Source organism: Symphodus melops (genome assembly GCF_947650265.1).
Source record: "Symphodus melops genome assembly, chromosome: 3".
Lineage (NCBI taxonomy): Eukaryota > Metazoa > Chordata > Actinopteri > Labriformes > Labridae > Symphodus > Symphodus melops.
The window spans coordinates 27,927,691-27,944,430 of NC_136693.1; the positions used below are offsets into that span (position 1 = coordinate 27,927,691).

At 40.6% G+C, this 16,740-nt stretch overlaps 2 protein-coding genes across 4 annotated transcripts in view; one reads left to right on the forward strand and one right to left on the reverse strand.

The window, feature by feature from the left end:
- efl1 (elongation factor like GTPase 1) overlaps positions 1–3,911 on the reverse strand; it is a 29,783-nt gene extending 25,872 nt beyond the window's left edge. The window contains exons 1-6 of one of the 3 annotated variants that reach the window (XM_079339305.1): positions 3,734–3,911; positions 3,406–3,516; positions 2,816–2,915; positions 1,723–1,790; positions 1,564–1,648; positions 583–716 (exon numbers count right to left, since the gene is read on the reverse strand). In XM_079339305.1, coding sequence (XP_079195431.1) covers positions 583–716; positions 1,564–1,648; positions 1,723–1,790; positions 2,816–2,906 — 378 coding nt within the window. In that variant the 5' untranslated portion in view covers positions 2,907–2,915; positions 3,406–3,516; positions 3,734–3,911. Of the gene's footprint in view, positions 1–582; positions 717–1,563; positions 1,649–1,722; positions 1,791–2,815; positions 2,916–3,072; positions 3,209–3,405; positions 3,517–3,733 lie in introns of those variants that run through there. The other 2 variants (XM_079339303.1, XM_079339304.1) reach the window with 2 other exon arrangements.
- A 2,527-nt stretch (positions 3,912–6,438) lies between these two features.
- lmnl3 (lamin L3) lies at positions 6,439–16,627 on the forward strand. Its single transcript, XM_079339269.1, has 11 exons — positions 6,439–7,119; positions 7,619–7,775; positions 9,125–9,250; positions 9,770–9,940; positions 10,035–10,160; positions 11,694–11,914; positions 12,016–12,235; positions 12,978–13,085; positions 13,680–13,796; positions 14,166–14,276; positions 16,426–16,627. The coding sequence occupies exons 1-11, from the start codon at positions 6,728–6,730 to the stop codon at positions 16,459–16,461; spliced, it is 1,785 nt and encodes a 594-aa protein (XP_079195395.1). The 5' UTR covers positions 6,439–6,727; the 3' UTR covers positions 16,462–16,627.
- Positions 16,628–16,740: the final 113 nt, after the last annotated feature.

A 16,740-nucleotide genomic window follows, 5' to 3' on the forward strand; every position in this document is an offset into this window, starting at 1 on the left:
TGAACATATTCTGTGTGTCCCTGCATGTAAACTGTAGGAATACTAGAGACGCCGTTACACACCGAGGCGGTCACTCGTTTCCACCAGCCTCTGCATATTCACCGTTAGGTTTCTGAAGATCAATTAAATGTGGACTCTTAGTAGAAACATTGTACTGGGGTAACTTAAAAGCATTTATGAAAAATATTTTTACATACTATAACTTTCTATTGTAAATACTAGTCAGTATTTAACAACATTAGTACAATGTTAAAGCCATAAACGCACTGAGAGTGCAGTAATACAGTCCATGTGACTGGTTTATCATTATGACTTGTATTCATAATTCATTATACGTTTTTATGCTTTGGGTGTTAAAGGTTTTTCGTGCATTTATGAGTTAGTAAAAACAGCTTTTCTTTTTCCCCCTGACGCCTCTGTTCAGCTAATTGAGGGAGAAAACATATTTTGACAAAAAGTTTTATTGGCTTAAACTGGACTTAAATGTGAGCGATGGTCATCGAGTGAAACTAGACTGACTATAAAAAGGTAAAAAAATAATTAAAAAAGGATCCATCGGAAATAAACAGGATGGATATTTACCTGTGGACACAAGCCCTCGACAGCATCGACCACAACAATAGCACCATCACACAGGCGGACAGCGGTGGAAACTTCTGAGGAGAAGTCGACGTGACCAGGAGAGTCGATCAGATTGAGTAAGTACTCCTGATCCCCTGAGAACGAGAACACAAAGAAGGATTCAAGAAAGCTCACCTCAAATTTAACCATCTGTAGATACAATCAGGTAATAAATATGTGGCATCAACTTTTTATTACTATAAGAAAAGTTTAGTCTGTCTCACAGCAATAACAATATAAGAAGCATGTATGCACATTTAGGCTGTGTCCACCGAGTGTTTTTCCTTTTTCCAATTGTTTTTAATGCAGCACTATTCTCCTCTGCACACAAACACGCCAGGCGGACACAAGGCCTTAGTCTGGATGAGTGGAGATGGTCTGGGCCAATAAGCATGACAAACTAGAGAATTTGTTTTCGTTGTGGTTGACTCCATGAAGGAAGCAGCGTTATTAGCTAATCTGTCAACACAGACGACAAAAAGTGTGGACACCAGTGAAGGCTGTAAGGATGAACATGCAGCTGAGTCCAGTAGGTCTGATGAAGTCCTGGCAACTTGTGAGCACATAGGACAAAAGAAATACCGGTCCTTTCACCCCTCTCTAAAGTCCTGCATTCAGCCTCTCTCTCTGTTTGCTGAGCTAACGTAATGCAGGAGCATGACCTCGGCACAGGCTCTGCTGAGTGCAACGTTTGATGAGGTTTCGTACATGCTGAACATGTTTATACTGTTTTTTTAATGACTTGATAAAAATATGTATTTGAAAAAGAAAAGGTCTCGTAGGCAGGAGGAAACATGTTGTCAGGCAGGACGTGACCCGTAAGTCTGACAACACCAAATTAAAACTTTAGGAAAGACAGGGTCATTATCCAGGGTTATAAATAACAATAAAAAGTATCATTAAATATACTATTTCATCAACAAATCAGTTCTGTGTCCTTACCTTTCTTATAATGCAAAGAGATAGCACTGGACTTCATGGTGATCCCTCGGATCTGTTCGTCCTCCCTGCTGTCCAGATACCTTAACTGACAGGTCCACACATCAATAACACACACATGATGAAACTACAAACATGTTTTTATCAAATAAAGTGACTTACTTTTCCAGCTAGTCGACTTGATATGATACCATTACTTGCTACTAAGCAATCAGCCAGTGTGGTTTTACCTGTAAAGAGAAAGAAGAGGCCAAATGATTTCCTACCTTTCAGGTTTCATCTCAAAACAGTCGACTGACGAGATGAGAAACACTGACCTGCTGGAAGTCAGCAAAGTCTGATTTATGATGTGGTCATTTACAGTTCAAGCTATTCATAGGAATATTTGATGAGTTTGATTTAAACATGCATAATTACTAGGGCTGGTTAAAAAGATTGATTCATCAATACATTGCAATTATTATTTTCACAATTCAATATCGATTGAGGGAAATCCTCAGATCGCTCATGTTGGTTGTAATGACGCCCCCTCTCCACTGGGGGCCCTGTGGGTGCTGAGACTTCAACTCAGGCACTTCACATATAGTTAGTGTCCATGCCATTACAACACTTATAATTATTAAGATTTTACTGCAAATTCAGCTCAGGCACAAACAGAATTAAAGAATAATGCAACGATGAAATACATTTTTGACTGAGTTTGTTTGTAAATCTATACAAATGATGCACACATCTAAAATACATCATAAGCGTCTGTGATGAGTTATCTGTATGTATTATTAAATCGATATCAAAGCATATTGATCTATATCGAATCAAAACTGATATTGAATTATGACCCAAAGAATCGAGTTGTGAGGTTGTCGGGCAACTTTATTTGAGTTATAGATACACAGTAAGTGTGTTTTCACATATTAAAGGTGCACTATGTAGATCTGGTAAATTTTAAAGTTGGAGAAGTAACACAATTCGATGCTCTATTTTCCTTGTTAAATACACCAACTTTATTCAAACGAGAAAATGGGTTAAAAAGCTCCCAGGAGAGTTAAAGTTTCACTGTTACACCCTCCATCATCATTTCATCTTCAAACAGTGTCACAGGGATCACATGTTCCTCTGTGTAAAGAGTGATGAACATATACCACACACAGCACCTGTACATGTCTCTAATGTTTACATCTCTCTACAAAAACTACAGAATGCACATTTAAACTAAACACTATCTGAGGTCACCCAGGGGTCAACATCCACTCACCATGATCCACATGTGCCAGGATGCAAAGGTTCCTGGTGTTTGCTGGGCTCTTCTGCAGCGCAATGATCTTCTCCACGCTGGTTAGTCCCATGGTGAGCGCCTGAATCAAAGTGTACAGTAACTTTACAATAGGTCACATGGATACAAAGTTTACAGTAACTTTACAATAGGTCACATGGATACACTGTAGCGTCATCAACTGTGTGTTTTGTTATTGTCACGTTAAGGCGTCATGACGCAGTGTACGTTTATCTTACCAGACGTTTCTGGCTCTCACGTAAACTAGGTTTGGCAGCGCAGTGAATCTGGACAAATATATATATATATATATAATATATAATATGATATTTAAGTGTAAGCAGTGAGTGACTGTTAGTTCACTACAGCACAACGACAGCACAGTTAAGTTGACACCGGTCTAATGTCACTGATGTTTAAGAGGTGTCATCTCCCTCCGCGGTTAAAATCTAAAAGTCTGTTTTAAAGGTCTTAAATTTAAGCTATAAGGTAAAGCTGCTGTATCAATTTAAGCTCCAAATAGCCCCTGAATGAGCGCATTTAATACAAACATGTGGTCATTTCTAACTTACGGTGGTTCCCCGGAAGTTGATGATAAGCGTAAACCACGCCCCGCTAGTTTCTTCTTCTTCCTCGTTTAGTTTATTGGCGGATTACAACCTTAAAGAGGGGCACACCGCCACCTAGTGGACCGGAGGGTGAAGCATGAGCTACTTTACATGAGATGTAAACTCATGAAAATAGAAGGAAAAAAAAAAAAATTCAATATGAAACAAATGAATGAAAAACTAACATAGAAATCCAAATCATATAACATAACCTGATATCTTTTCAACATTCGACAACGGCTTTCTGCGTAGTATTAAATATATATAAGTATTTTTGTTGGATGCTTCTCACCATGTCCTTTTCAATGAACCCTGTCATTTAGTGACAACTGTTCCCTTCTCAGTTCCAGAGGCATTTCCTCCTTCTGTAAGTCGGATAGATAATGTCGGAGTTGTTCTTGTGGTACCTGAACACAGTCTTGAAGCCGGATGTTGAATATACAACCTTTTGAGAGATGCACTTGCAGCAGATTCTAACAATAAACAACCAAAATAATAATAATAATATGCTATATTTTATATAGCACTTTTCATACAATACAGCTCAAAGTGCTTTCCAGTAAAACAACGCCTACAATTAGCATAAAACATAAAAACACGAAAATATTATAGATTATATAAAACAGCAGTGACCATAGTCAAGCAAATTAAAAAGGCATAAAATCAACATCAGTCTAAAACCTGACTACATCAGCGTATTATTAGTTATTTAAATCTCAGGACATACTGATTGGTTATGATCTAATGTTGATGTTCTGTTGTCTTAAAATATTTACAATTTCAGAGGCTAAAAGTTATGTACTTTACTCTGGAGATTTATCTGTCCCTTTAAAGTAACTAAAGTAGTAGCTAAAAAAACATTAATTCATCAAATATTACCCACAATAAAGAAATCACCAAAACTGCTCGAACTGCTCAAAATTATTTCAAAAGCAGCAGGGATCGTTTGAGGTAGATCATCGTGTAAAATACACTTCAGATACCATATCTATATATTTGGCAATAAATCTGTGAACCCCCATCAGTCTCTTTTAACTGGCACAATGATTCTTGGACACAGACAGATTTGCTGCAACTGGGTTGAAAACGTGCATACACGTGCTGAGACATGGCGTTGGATTTGAGCATATCCTCCGCTCACATCCAAACTGCTAAGTGTCGAACTGACCGTACATCCATTTTTCTGTTGTATGCACTTGTTAGAAGTGATGGTCAGTGTGTGCCAATAAAGATTATTTTGTAGGTCTCGTCCCAAGTCTTTATTCTCCTATCTTACTTCCTTTGTATGGTTTCCCTCCGTTTTGATTGTCCCATATATACCCTCTGTGTTTCTACTGTTCTGTGTCAGTTCATCTTGGTTTATCTTTTGGTCCTGTGCATGCAATTGGGCCATCGTAGTCTTCTTTGAAGCCAAAGTTTTTAAAAACAGATGAGTCTTTTCTACAAGAATTGCAAACGTGGAACTAACACAAATTATTTTACACAGAAGGGACAAAACATAACTTTAGCATTATCCTGTCAACTTTTTAACACCTGAAGCCAGTCTAAACTAGCAGCATCATAGACAACACATAGGAGACAGTACAGGAGAAGAAAAGTCACGATTACATTAGTAAGATTTTAGTCCAATCACAAACAAGTATGATGTGCCTACCATTTCTGGTGGTATAAATAGATTGAAGCAGGTGAAATTTATTTTACCTTTTGTTTTATTAAATATTTGATCATGTTGTGAAATGTTTTTTGTCACAATAATGAAACATTTGCACAGTTGACCTTCAAGGCAATCATACTTTTTACTGTCATGACTAATTGGGAGTTTTCTGACCAAGACTGAATGTATAACAGACAGAGGCAATTTTATCTAACAAGATTTTGAAAGTAGCATTCCCTCAGTGCTCCCTCTGCACCCACCCCCTCCCCTCTGTGCTCCCTCAAAAAGCCATGTTCCTTTTTCAGAGCACATGAGTTATAATGTCCGTCAGGACCCAAAGAACCAACATCTTACAAACAAAATTACTAACCCTGCCTTTAAAGCTAACATTTTACAGGCTCAAGACTTGCTTTGATAATTCTGCAAACACAATCTTGTCCCTGAATGCAGTCTTGTGATAAGTAACGCAACATCCGAGCTTTCAGCGAGTCATCTTCATCAGCTGATGTCCTGCAGGATCTAACTCCTTCCAGTCAATTTATACTGAGTAACATCGAAAGATAATGGAGCGTATCCGGTGTTACCTTCAAAGTAAAGTGGTTGGAATAGTCTCACTCGGTAAAACATATAGTGTAATGTTAATATTATTGTCAATATAAATCACTTTCCTGCACACATTCAGTTGTTTAATCGTGCTGCCTAAGAACAAAATGGTTCAATGTGCACATTAAACATTAATCTATCACATACTGTAGGCATTCTTTGTAATATTCTTTTTTTTTGTGTTTATTGTCTTTTTTTTTGGTCTATTTCTGGGATATCTCGTGCCATTAGGTTACATTGAGTTTGTTTTTGTTATTCTGTTCTATATCAATAATTAATAATGATAGTCTATATCTGCAACTAGATGACATATAGCCTATGTGAGGGGTTTTTTTTATTTGTGAGGAGAAATACAAGATTAAAACAAGACAGAAAATGGACTACAGATCCACAGGTGAGACCAAAGACCTTCCAGAGGGCTAACAGTCCTGACTCACTACCAGTTTTTAAATCCTTGCCTAAAACTCACCTGTATAGGAAGACCTTTATTTTAAGTGACTTAATGCAAGTATTTCATGCTGCTGTGGTTTACCTAATTACTTTAATTGTATGCATTTATGTTATTGTTATTTAATTAAAGTCTAGGGCAATTCAAGTTCTACTGGACTGTCCTTACTTGATCTGACTGGATAACTATCTGCGCGCGCGCGCGCACTTCTACAGTCGGGCATACAAACACGCTGAGTTATATTTTGAAAATCCCAGTAGGAAATGTACTGCACCATTTAGGAGGGTTTTACGCTGACGGTGCTCTTTACACGTCTCAGTGCGTCAACTCGTCAACTTTGATTTCTTTCAGCTGTGGACACCTTAAACTCTGGAGGAAAAGACCATTAACAAGTAAACCGGGACGGATCTGTGTTTTCTCTGCGGCGCTCTGAGCGATCAACCTGACAGAAGTGTTTCAGGTTGACTTATTGCATTTTTAATATTACTGCACGTCTATTTGCACCTTAAACCGGTGTATAGTCTCAGAATCACCTGAAGTAGTCTTTGGGGACCAGAACGACCGGAGTGTTCGCTACCACAATGGCCTCTGCCACCTCGACCCCTGCCGGCTCCGGGAGCCGCACCAGCCGCTCCGCCAGCCGCCGCAGCGCTGCCGCTGGCCTGCCCGCATCAAGCACCAGTCCGACCCGCCTGTCCCGCATCCAGGAAAAAGATGAGCTCCGATCCCTCAACGACCGCCTCGCCAATTACATCCAGCGGGTCCAAGAGCTGGAGAGTGAGCGGTCCTCCATGCTCATTCAGCTGGAGGATAAAGAAGAATCGAAAAGCCGGGAGATGGGCAACGTGCGGCGGCTGTACGAGGAGGAGTTGGCCGATGTTAGAAAGTCCCTGGACGGCCTGGCCGGAGAGAGGGCCCGGCTGCAGATAGACTACGGAAATCTGTACGAGGACTACAGGAAACTAAAAGCAAGGTAGTAGTAGTCCTGGAATAAAGCAATGCATGACCGGTCTGTGCAGGAAGCGTGGCATCAAGTGCGCACACTTCATATGAAGCGTGGCATCAGGTGCGCACACTTCATATGAAGGCATGACTTTCAGTTGTTGCCGCAGTGTTAAACGGGGTAGGCTATATTCAAGACATTAATCTGCCAAAGCAGGCCTGCCTGTACTATACTTTTATAACTGGTTCACATAGTTGCTCTGAGTGATCTTGAAATGGGCCCAGAAGTGCTTCATAGAGCACACACTTCATTTACTTAGAAATGATAGTTATAGTCAGCGTTTGCATTTTGTCCTCTTAAATGTCAAAAAATAATGTTTAAATTTTTATATGGAAATAAAATGTAGTTGAGCTTTTTTAGAGGCTACCTTTTATTTACCCATAAACCCCTTTTTATATTAAAAATGTCTTTTTACACAGGAGACCTGCAGCAGCCAAACACAAACTGATGAGTTCTGATTTCTCCTCAGGAACCAGAAGAAGGAGGGCGATCTGGCCAACACATTGTCCCAGTTGAGGAACGTTGAGGCTGCTCTGAGCTCCAAGGATGTGGAGAACACTAAACTGCTGTCTGACAACAGGAGACTCAATGAGGACTTCACAGACCTGCAGGGACAGCTGGAAAACGTAAATTTAGAATCCCATTAACTTCACTGCTAACTTTAGGTTTAATGATCGATCATCTAATGAAATAGCCTGAATAAGAACTTGTAGTTGGTACGAAGGATCATTCTAATTAACCCTTGCTCTAACTTTTAGAGTTTCATGAAGATGAACAATTATCTGACATGATTGATGTGAAGGAAGCTGCTTTCTTGACTATTAGGGACATCTACATGCAGGTGCCAGTCTTGGCTGCAGGTATTATGTGTCTGAATCTAGTGGACCCAGTTTCTCAGAAACCCTGGGGGGCGAGTGCCTTTTTAAATTCAGCACTGATGTCCTTAGGACTAGTGAAATAACTCACTACAGACAAAGTCGCTGTGATCCATCAAAGTAGAATTTTGACCATTTCACCAGAAGTGATGCGGACTATGAACAATTTCACACAGTCTAATAAGAAGACATGATAACATCCTTTTTTCCATTAAAATCAAAAAGTGAACATTTCCCTTGACATCAAACTGTCCTAAGAAATCTCAGGCCTGGATTAGAGTTTTCGCTGTTAACTACGATTTAACAGATAAGATTCACTGTAACCTTCCTCTGTCACTCCCTCTTGAACATAATGGCTCAGCAGTGCATGGAGGGAGTTTTACAACATTAGTTTATTTTATCCTCGAGAGCCAATGGCAGCTTCTGTTATCCATTTGTGGACAACTTCCTCTCTGTCCATTGTCCATTTTTTTTGTCACTGTGAGAATAGTCAACTACCGATCACATGCTTTGCAAAGACTGTCAGGAGAGAGACTCGTTCCTTTGTTTTGTCCACATCTCATCCTGTTTAACTTGGACCTACTCAGGGCTTTGTTCGAGCGGGGCCAATGTTCTCCTTTAAATATTTCCAGAAAAAGTCAGCAAACACGCACGCAACACTTATTTAGGTGCTGACTTGATAAAATCACTTGTTATGATGCAACACTGAAACATACTTATTTGCTGTTATATTATATATATAGTTACATTTCTTGGCCTGAGTTATAGTTTGATTTGGATGGAAACAAAACGTGATGGAATTTATCTATTGTAGCATCAAGTTTAGAATAAACATTACTGATTGATTTAAAATATCACTGACTAAAGGACAGAAGGATTTTTAGGGTCTGATCATAGTTTGCTTTGTCAGCATTTTTTCTTGGAGTTTGGTGTGGGTGTGTAGTTGTCCGTCAGATCGTCCAGATCATTTGATTGTTTAAATCTACAGTAGTTGAGGTGTACAGAAAGAAGGGGTTCACTTAATAAAAGACAAACCGGATGAAAGGCTGTTAATCCATCAATCATGTGGCGCGTTTGTGTGTGTATGTGCCTGTGTCTAGGTGGAGAGTGTTCTTGATGACACAAAGAACCAGCTGAGCTCTGAGATCTTGAGGAGGGTTGCAATGGAGAACCAGGTTCAAACACTCAAAGAACAGCTTGAACTGCAGAAGAACATCAGTGAGCAGGTAACAGCCTCACACACACGCACACACGCAGCATGCTCCGTATCACAGGACCATCTTCGCTTTAAATCAAAAGCCTTCACCTCAATCTGATGAAAAACATCCTACATGTATACTCTAAGTCGTGGTTTCTCAGGTCTGTTGTCCTCTGATGGATCGCTGTTGTTACAAAGAACACGCCATCACTAAGAAAAGCAAGTTGTTGCTCGGGACACATCGGCTCTCATCCCACTCTGAAGGGACTCCATTTTTTTCAGTCCAGTGGATTTGACATTCAATCTGTTTACTGTGGGAAAGGTAGGAGGGAGAGGATATCAGTGCTGAAGAGCAGATAAAAGACGTGAGAACGGCAGAGGTAAACATGTTTAAAGGTGTTTTTAAAAACCTGTGAATGGAAAAAAAAAAGTCAACAGACTCTGATATGAAGCTAAAAGTCAGGCGACGTGCTGATTCATGCAGCTCATCTTGCGTACTTCAGTCGGTGAAAACCTCAGTTTGACCTATAACCTTAATGTTTTGTAGGAAGTCTTTGAGATCCGAAGCCGACATGAGAGCCAACTCGTAGAGATGGACTCGGGGAGACAGAGAGAGTTTGAGAGTAAGTTGGCCGACTCGATGAGAGCGCTCCGCCAGGACCATGAGTCTCAGCTGCAGCAGTATAAGGAAGAGATTGAGAAAACCTTCAGTTTAAAGGTACTGACGCAGGACACGCGACGCCTCAGTCCAAATCCTCCTGATTTATTGCACATTGTTTTGAACTTTCTAAAAACATTTCTTTGCACCACAGTTACAGAATGCCCAGCAGGCTGCGTTGGAGAAAAACGAAGTTGCATCAGCCACCAATGAGGAACTTGAAACCACCAAGTTGAGATTGGAGACCCTCAGCTCTCAGCTTCAGCAGTATCAGAAAGATGTAAGTGCAGCTCTGAGCCAAACCCCAGGAGGTGATCGAGTTAGAAGAGGGTCCTCATTTATGATTGGCTTAGTTATCAAATCACCTGTTGTCGTAGTTTATTTGAATCAGGGACAGTGTAAACCATTAGTCTCAGAAGAGAGGAGAGGCTTTGGACCAGATAAAGCTAACTGGTTGTCCCTGGGCAGGTGATGGTAAGAGTAAAATACAAATCAACCAGTCATGTGTGCATGCACATAAACACATTTCATAAGCGAGAAGAAAGACATCCAATAATATGCAGATATTAAAACATGTGCGAGTTTCTCTAAGATGTAAAAGATTGTCGAGATGACTCATCGAGAGAAAGGATGAGACTAACACAGCTGTTGTAGTTACAGGAGTCAGTTTATCGGGGGGGATAAACAGGGTCAGGGCTTAAAGTATTCGGGCATTGTGCCGGATCTCTGCCGTGAGGGGAAAAATATTTAGGACAAAAATAAACACACGAGGGAATGCGTTTGTGTGAATGTGCTTGATGAAGTTCGGCACCTTCCAATGTCCTGCTCTCGTTCTCAGCCTAACAACAACGTACAAGCCAGTCAATGCATGACCACCTCTCATACCAGCTAAACTGTCACTGACCTAATGACCTAAACAAACATCTCACCTGAAGAGTGTGAAACCTGTGTACGGCCTTATTCTCACACACAACTCAACACAACTGTTTGAGCTGATTAGGGGTGAACGGTTGTCAAAAAACCTTTTTAACTTAAGTTAAGACATGAGAGATAAGGACTTGATAACATCACTGTTTTTATTATTTTACATATATTATCTCTGGAAGAGTGCAGGATCAATGAAAGATGTCTTGCTTTTCAACTACAAAGAAAATGAAAAAAAAAAAAAAGCTTTACCTTGAAAACTCCCCGGAATGGCGCTTCAGAGCTCCATGCTATTTAGTTCGTATGTTAAGTCGAATACAAATACCATCAATAACTCTCCTTGCTCTCACACACGCTAATGTGCAAACTCAACTTTAACCAACCATCCCCATCAGCTGGAGGTCTGCTAACGTTTCTCTCGTTCATGTATTTCCTTCAAGGATTGTAAAGTAATCAAACCAAGCTCTGTTGATTGTCCCGCCTCCTGGGAAAAAAAACACTATTCTCAAGTATCACCTCACCTTTAGATTAGAATCTCGATTATGGAACAACCAGCAGGGCCCCTTCGGAGGATCGAAGATTGTGAGACAGCTCTTTGGGTACAGCATTTAATACTTAGTAATTTAGTAATTCAGGGATTTTAAAGAGATCTGACCAAATAGACAATGAGTTAAATGATGTTTGTTAAAACCAGTAAGATTTAAAATGGTTGATGTGAGAGCAAAGATTTAAAAGTGACTATTTCCAGTTTACAAGTTGCTGTTTCTGTCAGTTTGTAAACCTGCTAGTAACCGATGCAGTAGTTCAGCACTAAGGTTGAGTTTGTAGTTATGAAGTGTGGACCTTACAGATGTTCCCCCTTTTTCTTTATTCTTGCTCTCCCTGGAAGAAAATGATACTGGAAAGCCGCTTGCAGGACTTGGAGAGGACTTTAGACCGGGAGCGGGAGGTTTGGCAGCAGAAACTTGGTCACAAGGAGCAGGAGCTTCTAAACTTGAGAAGCCAGATGTACACACAGCTGGAGGACTATGAGAACCTGCTGGATGTGAAGTTGGCTCTGGACATGGAGATCAATGCCTACAGAAAGATGCTGGAGGTGGAGGAACAGAGGTGTGGCATCATTTGCAAATATAAAACATTGATTCAAGTCTCTTACTGCATGTTGTTGCTGTTGTTTGCATTTGATGCTGATGCACTTTATTTTTTCTCAGATTGCACCTGTCACCCAGCCCCTCTCAATGCACGGCTGTACCTCGGACTCACGAGCACAGCAGCCGCAGAATGAGGGGAAAGAAGCGGAAACATGAAGGAGCCTCCGGCAGCTCACCGGCGTGTAAAATGTCGAGTCATGCTACAGAGCAGGGTGCTGTTAGTGTGGCAGAGATAGACATGGAAGGGAAATATATACGACTGAAAAACAACTCTGAGGAGGTAAAGCTCTTTCTAGAGTTGAATATTATCCTGAACATCACTTCATACTACTTTTTTAGTTTGACTTGTGGGAGATGTAGGATCCAGTGTTTTTAGAGCTGACTGACACTGAGGACAATAAGTAAGGATTTCTCATTGGCCAAAACTTTTTATTTGGGGTTTTGGGAAAAAGACAATGATATTGAAATAACAATTACTGACCTGACATCTAGAATCTAAACATTCGCTCTTTTTACGCTGCTGACAGAACTCCCAAACATGGTGCAGCAAGCAGACCAAGAATAGGCACACATCCATGTAGGGTTTGTGTGTTTCTGAGAAACGACTCCCTGCATATTCTGATGGGGAGAAGAAAAGACTCGCTCAAAACAGCTTGAATAAAATGGGAGTGAGTAAGCAGCGAGTGCATTCAATTAAAACACTTGAAGACGTCCCCCTCGTCTTTAAAATTAACTGAATCAATTCTGTCTTATGATGAGAAAGTCTTTGGAGAAAAAGGAAGTGTTTGGGCGCTGGTGGCCTAGTGGTTAGCTTGCGTGCCTCATGTACTGAGGCTCTTGTACCTGGAGCAGATGAAGGTTCAAAGCCAGTTTGACTCCCTTCCAACGTGTCATTTCTCCACTCCCCCTGGTTTCCCTCTCTATCCACTGTCCTGTCTCTCAAATAAAGGAATATAAAAACAGTTTATTGGTAAACCTTGATATAAATGATGCCCATTTATTCTCTTCACATACATTTCCAGGAGCAGCAACTGGGCGGTTGGGTGGTTCGTAAGATGTACCAAGAGTCTGGAGAAGTCTCCTTCCACATCCCCCCCTCCTGCGTTCTGGCTTGTGGGGATACGCTCACAGTGAGTAGCTACAGTTAAAACGTTTTTAACCGTGTTCCTCTGCCATTGGCAAACTTCAGAAAACCATTCAGGGGGAAATGTGATTGGTTGGGCAGTTTTAAGTCATTTAGACCTAATGAGATGCAGACGTGCTTCTACCTTTAAGACCACAAGGCCCTGAACATGAGTGCAAAGGACATTTTATTTAAATGCCTTTAAATCCAGGCTGAGACGACGACCTCCTCGAATTGTAACTGTTTTGATCATTTTTGTTATTGTGAGTAACGTTGAAATTCTGTGCAGGTTTTGGGAGGTTGATTTCAAACGTTACTCAGGTTTTATATGGCAGTTTTTTTTAGATGTCCGTGGTTCTAAATGGCTTAATCGGTGCCAAATTTAGAAATTGTGATTTTTTTATTTATTATTATTATTATTTTTTGGAGCCTATGCAATCGTTTATGCTTCACAATGGTCTTTTTTAATGTAGCCTGTCTCTGAGGGCCTGAAGATCACGACTCTGATTTTGGTTTTCTGACTTGTTTCTTGTGGACAGTGTCGCAACTTTTTTGGGAACAGGGTTGCATAGGATTTTGACCGTGTGTGTGTGTGAGTCAGATCTGGGCAGAAGGTGCAGGTGCAGAGGCGGATCCTAGAGACCTGATTCTGCAGGGCCACAGGAGCTGGGGTCCCGTCATGGATGTAAGGGTGCTCCTTCTAAACCCCAACCATGAGGTAAGTAAAGCAAACTACGCATCCCACAATGCACCTGTACACCCTGCCAAAATCACAGTCAAAATCTAACAATGTTGTCACAAAATTCTTGATTGGCAACAACCTCCTGGAAAGGATCTCTTACACTTCTTTACAATGTTGACAGAACAGCACAGCACCCATACGCAACACTTACAAACTCTGTAACTTATAGTGTACAGGGCTCCAGAGCTCCACACTCAAGCAACATTAAGGGGGGAAAGTAAGTAGATCAGACATGCTTTTGGATAACAGAAAGGTGCTGAGTTTATTCTTCACATACAGTAGTTTAGCTTCTATCAAACAATAAGCGATGTAACTCACAGTAAGTGTCATGTGCTACCTTTTCAGAAAATGGCTGAGCGCCAGGTGTGTTTGAAGGGCAGAGGTGAAGAGGAAACCGAACTGGAGTTCGATGACGAATTTGTTGCGGGCAGTGACATCCAGCATTATCGCAGACAGGTAACCACTCTGACTTATTCAACAAGCAAATACAGCACAGGTGATGTGAGCAACCAAACGTCACTTCCTCATCACCAAGACAAACACGTCCTCTTTTTGGCGGAGAACATGCCCTGCCAATGTGTTAGCACTTGATAGCAATCAGAAGTCGAACTACTTTTACCCTTAAAGGGGTTTAGAGTTGTGGAGGAAGGACGGACCTGAATGGGTTCCTCTGCATGACATGTAGATACCAGCACAGACACTGTTACCTATGACTGTTGTCACTGTCTTTTCTGCCTACATTGAAGCCCAAGAGAAAGAAGAAGTGTTGTTCTGTCTCTTGAATATGGAGCGCAGTTTAAAGTACGGTAGGTGAGGAGGTTCTTACCCGCTGCTCATCTGCTTGTTCCTGACGTGCACAGTTGCATGGCTTGTTCCTTGCATGGTTTCATTGCTGCTGCCGTAGCATTTTAGTTGGTAACATGCGAAACGATTTAGTTGAAGACCAGACGGATGTACTACAAGGCCCTGACACACCGAGCAAACAGCAAAGAAGTTGTTGCGACCGAGGCCGCCTCTGGTGTCGACTTTCATCCTAGCCAAAAAGTTGCACTAGAACACTGTAAAGACGACAACTGACCACCGTGTTAATCCTGCACATGCGGGAGAGAAAATACTCTCCGGCAGCAGTCCGTTGGTATGACACGAGAAGACCATTTTCATGTCCTAATGCTCAGAAAGAGGCCGTAAAAGCTCGGGTGAGGACTGCTCACTGACGGTCCAAGAAGGACTCACGGCCGTCGATGTCCTTTCTGATGCTAATCAGACAGGTCGTCCAAAGCACAGTTTTGAGTGTCATGAGGCTGGTTTCCTTTCACCTTTTTTAATTAAAGCTGCAAAACCAACCTGATCAGGAGGTGGTGTTATTATGAGTTTTCAATCTGTGCTATCTTTCACTTTTTTCTGTACAAAAGATTTTGTACAACAAAGTTTTTGTGCTGAGGGAAAATAATTTATACGCCCCTATTCTCAAGAGTTTGATCTCCAAGTAGGATGTTGCAAAACTTTGAAAGCCCATATTTTATTAAAAATAGCAAAAAAACATCAGATTTTGAATCAGAATTTTATTCTTTATGGAAAATTACATTCTGATTTTTATTAGACATTTTGATATGGTTAATCGACAGCAGGTTACTTGATTGGTTATGAAGAGAGCATCTGACAGTTCTGATTCTGGAAACTAGAAATAGCAAAAAATCTGGGGATTTCATTGTCCACATACAATTACATCATTAAAGATCCTGAATTTGAAGAAATCTCTGAACGCTACTGTTTACCACTTTTTGCATCGTTATATAGATACTTCAAAGGTCACATAATATGCAAAGTATCGTACACTTGGCCATGTTTCTAACACTTATGTGTCCCTAGTCTTTCTCCAAACATGAGGAAAGTTCATCCTCACCGTCTTTCGCCTGCTTCACTTTTCTGAAAATGAGTGCTCAAACGGGCTGTTTGGAGATGTTCCCTTTATGACATCACAAAGTAATAAACTTATTTAGTCCCACCCCTTCTCCATGAGTTCATACGTTTTCTATGTATCTAAGTTTTTAAAGACGGTTTAAGTTCTTTGTGAATCAGATTTGACCTTAAATAAATGACACTTCACTAATATTTAACATTTAAGTAATATTTGGCTGTAACCAAGGGATAGAAATCAACTTAAGTTAATTGTACCTTTTTTAATAAACATGTTTTTGCTTCTGTGGAGAACTATCCTATCAGTGATGGTCTCGACTTAAAATCCAGAGTCCTTCCAGTCCACGACCGAGTAAAAATACTTTCCGGAGCTTTTTTATTTTTAGAGAATAAAATTATGCCAGAATAAAATGTCTTACTCAAAGTTGATAAACTAGCACTTTAAAGGAGATGATACAGATTTGAGTTTAGGGACAGTTTTTGTTTCTACGGCTCAAGCAGCTGACCTTCAGGGAAAATGAAAACAAACCAATCGGCTATAGTGTGGACTTGCTGTGACACCGAGCTCTGAGTCTTTCTCTGCCCCTTCGCTAACTGCATGTTATGTCTTTAAGTTTAACATGACCCCAGCATGCGTCTAATGGTTGAACATGATTACACATGCTAACAGAAGCTTTACTCTCTTCAGGATCTGTCAAAGGAAGTGAGCTGTGCTGTAATGTGACCACTCCTCCGTCTCCGGCTGTCCTTGATTTGTTGATTTGCTCCAATTGCACAAGATGAGCTATGAACTGTGCCTTGATAACATTTTATTTAATGTGTGTGTGTGTGTGAGATAAATAAAACTGTTGGAATAATAAAGTCTCAAGTACTCTTTAGTTAAAACACTGGCTTTGTGTTTTATTGAATATTTGATTTCAGTAACAGGTTTGGAGCTGGATGAGATTTTCACCAGAGTTTTGATTTAAAAAAAAAAAAGTGTTTTTCCTAGACTGGTTCGTAG